General features: G+C 44.8%; 1 protein-coding gene across 1 annotated transcript in view; it reads right to left on the bottom strand.

Annotated features, from left to right (window-relative positions):
- Nucleotides 1–234: 234 nt before the first annotated feature.
- Nucleotides 235–2,126, bottom strand: part of LOC308124451 (uncharacterized protein) — a 2,540-nt gene continuing 648 nt past the window's right edge. The window contains exon 2 of the mRNA XM_080487435.1: nucleotides 235–1,230. Coding sequence (XP_080343561.1) covers nucleotides 725–1,222 — 498 coding nt within the window. The 5' untranslated portion in view covers nucleotides 1,223–1,230 and the 3' untranslated portion in view covers nucleotides 235–724. The remainder of the gene's footprint in view (nucleotides 1,231–2,126) is intronic.

Genomic DNA, 2,126 nt, shown 5'->3' with positions numbered 1-2,126 from the left:
TTGTCGACATATTGTCTCCATGTTGTTTGTTGACATATTGTCTTCATGTTGTTTGTTGACATATTGTCTTCATGTTGTTTACATATTGTCCTCATGTTGTTTGTTGACATATTGTCTCCATGTTGTTTGTTGACATATTGTCTCCATGTTGTTTGTTGACATATTGTCTTCATGTTGTTTGTTGACATATTGTCTTCATGTTGTTTACATATTGTCCTCATGTTGTTTGTTGACATATTGTCTCCATGTTGTTTGTTTACATATTGTCTTCATGTTGTTTGTTGACATATTGTCTTCATGTTGTTTGTTGACATATTGTCTTCATGTTGTTTACATATTGTCCTCATGTTGTTTGTTTACATATTGTCCTCATGTTGTTTGTTGACATATTGTCTTCATGTTGTTTGTTGACATATTGTCTTCATGTTGTTTGTTGACATATTGTCTTCATGTTGTTTACATATTGTCCTCATGTTGTTTGTTGACATATTGTCTCCATGTTGTTTGTTTACATATTGTCTTCATGTTGTTTGTTGACATATTGTCCTCATGTTGTTTGTTGACATATTGTCTACATGTTGTTTGTTGACATATTGTCTTCATGTTGTTTGTTGACATATTGTCTTCATGTTGTGTTTGTCTCACGTCCACCACTTTAATTCAGGTCACAATGACACATTTATTTTGAAGCCAGACGAATCAGAACATTTGCAGATGGCGCCGCTCAGCAGTGCTCCAGCAACCAGCCGCCGGTGGTGGGAACGGTTCTGGGCTGGATGGTTCCAAGGATGTGGATCCGGGCCGGGTCCCAGACACAGTTCTCCTCCAGGCCGCTGGGCACCATGCCGCAGCCGGGCGGCACCCAGGCCGAGTCGTAGCCCAGGTCGTGCCAGGTCTTCTGGTAGCGGTGCTTCTGGTGGTTGATGACCATGACCTTCCCCACGTTGACCTGAACCTTGACCACCATCCTGTCGTGCTCCGGGTGGTGCAGCGGGTAGCGGCTGGCTTTGTCCAGGTCCCTGCTCAGGTAGACGCCCCGACCCAGCATCCCGTCCGCCGACTGCTTGAAGCCCGAGCGCTGGATGAGGTTGGCGCTGGCGCGGCTGGTGCCGTGGTACATCACGTAGGTTCTGCCGTCGACGGGCCCGGAGAGATCCATACGATGGGCGCCGGGCGGCGGCTGGAAGTCGTCCTCGGCCCACCGCAAAGACATGAAGCTCATGATGGCGTCTGCAGAGGGGCAGGTAGCTTTAGCATTAGCATTAGCATTAGCATTAGCAGCGTCGTTGAGCCAAACTTTGACGTTAGAAAAACAATGGAAGGAGGAAACAGAACGTCTGTGAGAACTGAACTGCTTATTTAGTTCAGAACCGGATCCGACTGGTTTAACAGGTTTGAACTACGGAGCTTGTGATTGGCTCTCCGCCTGTCACACAACTGGTTTCAAACTGGTTTCTGACTAGTTTCATGTGTTCACCTGACGAGTTTAATCTAGTTTGGGATTGGTTTAAACTGGTTTAATCTAGTTTGGGATTGGTTTAAACTGGTTTAATCTAGTTTGGGATTGGTTTAAACTGGTTTAATCTAGTTTGGGATTGGTTCACCCCACACCAAACACAAATGCTTTGAAACTGATCAAGTGACGTGAGGTGGATCGCAGACTTCTTGAAACTGGTTTCATTTGGTTCAGTTCTCCAAAACTCCATCCAGCTCCAGTTGTCCTGTCTCTATTGTCTTTACTGTCTCTATTGTCTTTACTGTCTCTATTGTCTTTACTGTCTTTAATGTGTACTTTGTAGTATGATACCATCCAGTGCAGAGAAAGGTGCCTTCAAATCTAGTTTTGGGTTAGTTTAAACTGGTTTGGGACTGGTTTGAGTTTCAACTGGTTTGGGACTGGTTTGAGTTTCAACTGGTTTGGGACTGGTTTGAGTTTCAACTGGTTTGGGACTGGTTCAAAGATTTTTGTCTGACAAGTTTAAACTGGTTTCTGATGGTTTTCTTACTGGTTCAGTGTATTTAGCTGGTCTGACTGAGTTCCTGTAAACTAGTGAATCTATCGCAGGTTCAAACTGGTTGGAACCGGTTTGGAGGCTGAGGGGAGCTGTGCTCACGGTGGAGCTGAG

This window comes from Lipophrys pholis (genome assembly GCF_963383615.2).
Source record: "Lipophrys pholis genome assembly, chromosome: 19".
Taxonomy (NCBI): Eukaryota; Metazoa; Chordata; class Actinopteri; order Blenniiformes; family Blenniidae; genus Lipophrys; species Lipophrys pholis.
This window is presented reverse-complemented; position numbering and strand designations above follow the sequence as displayed.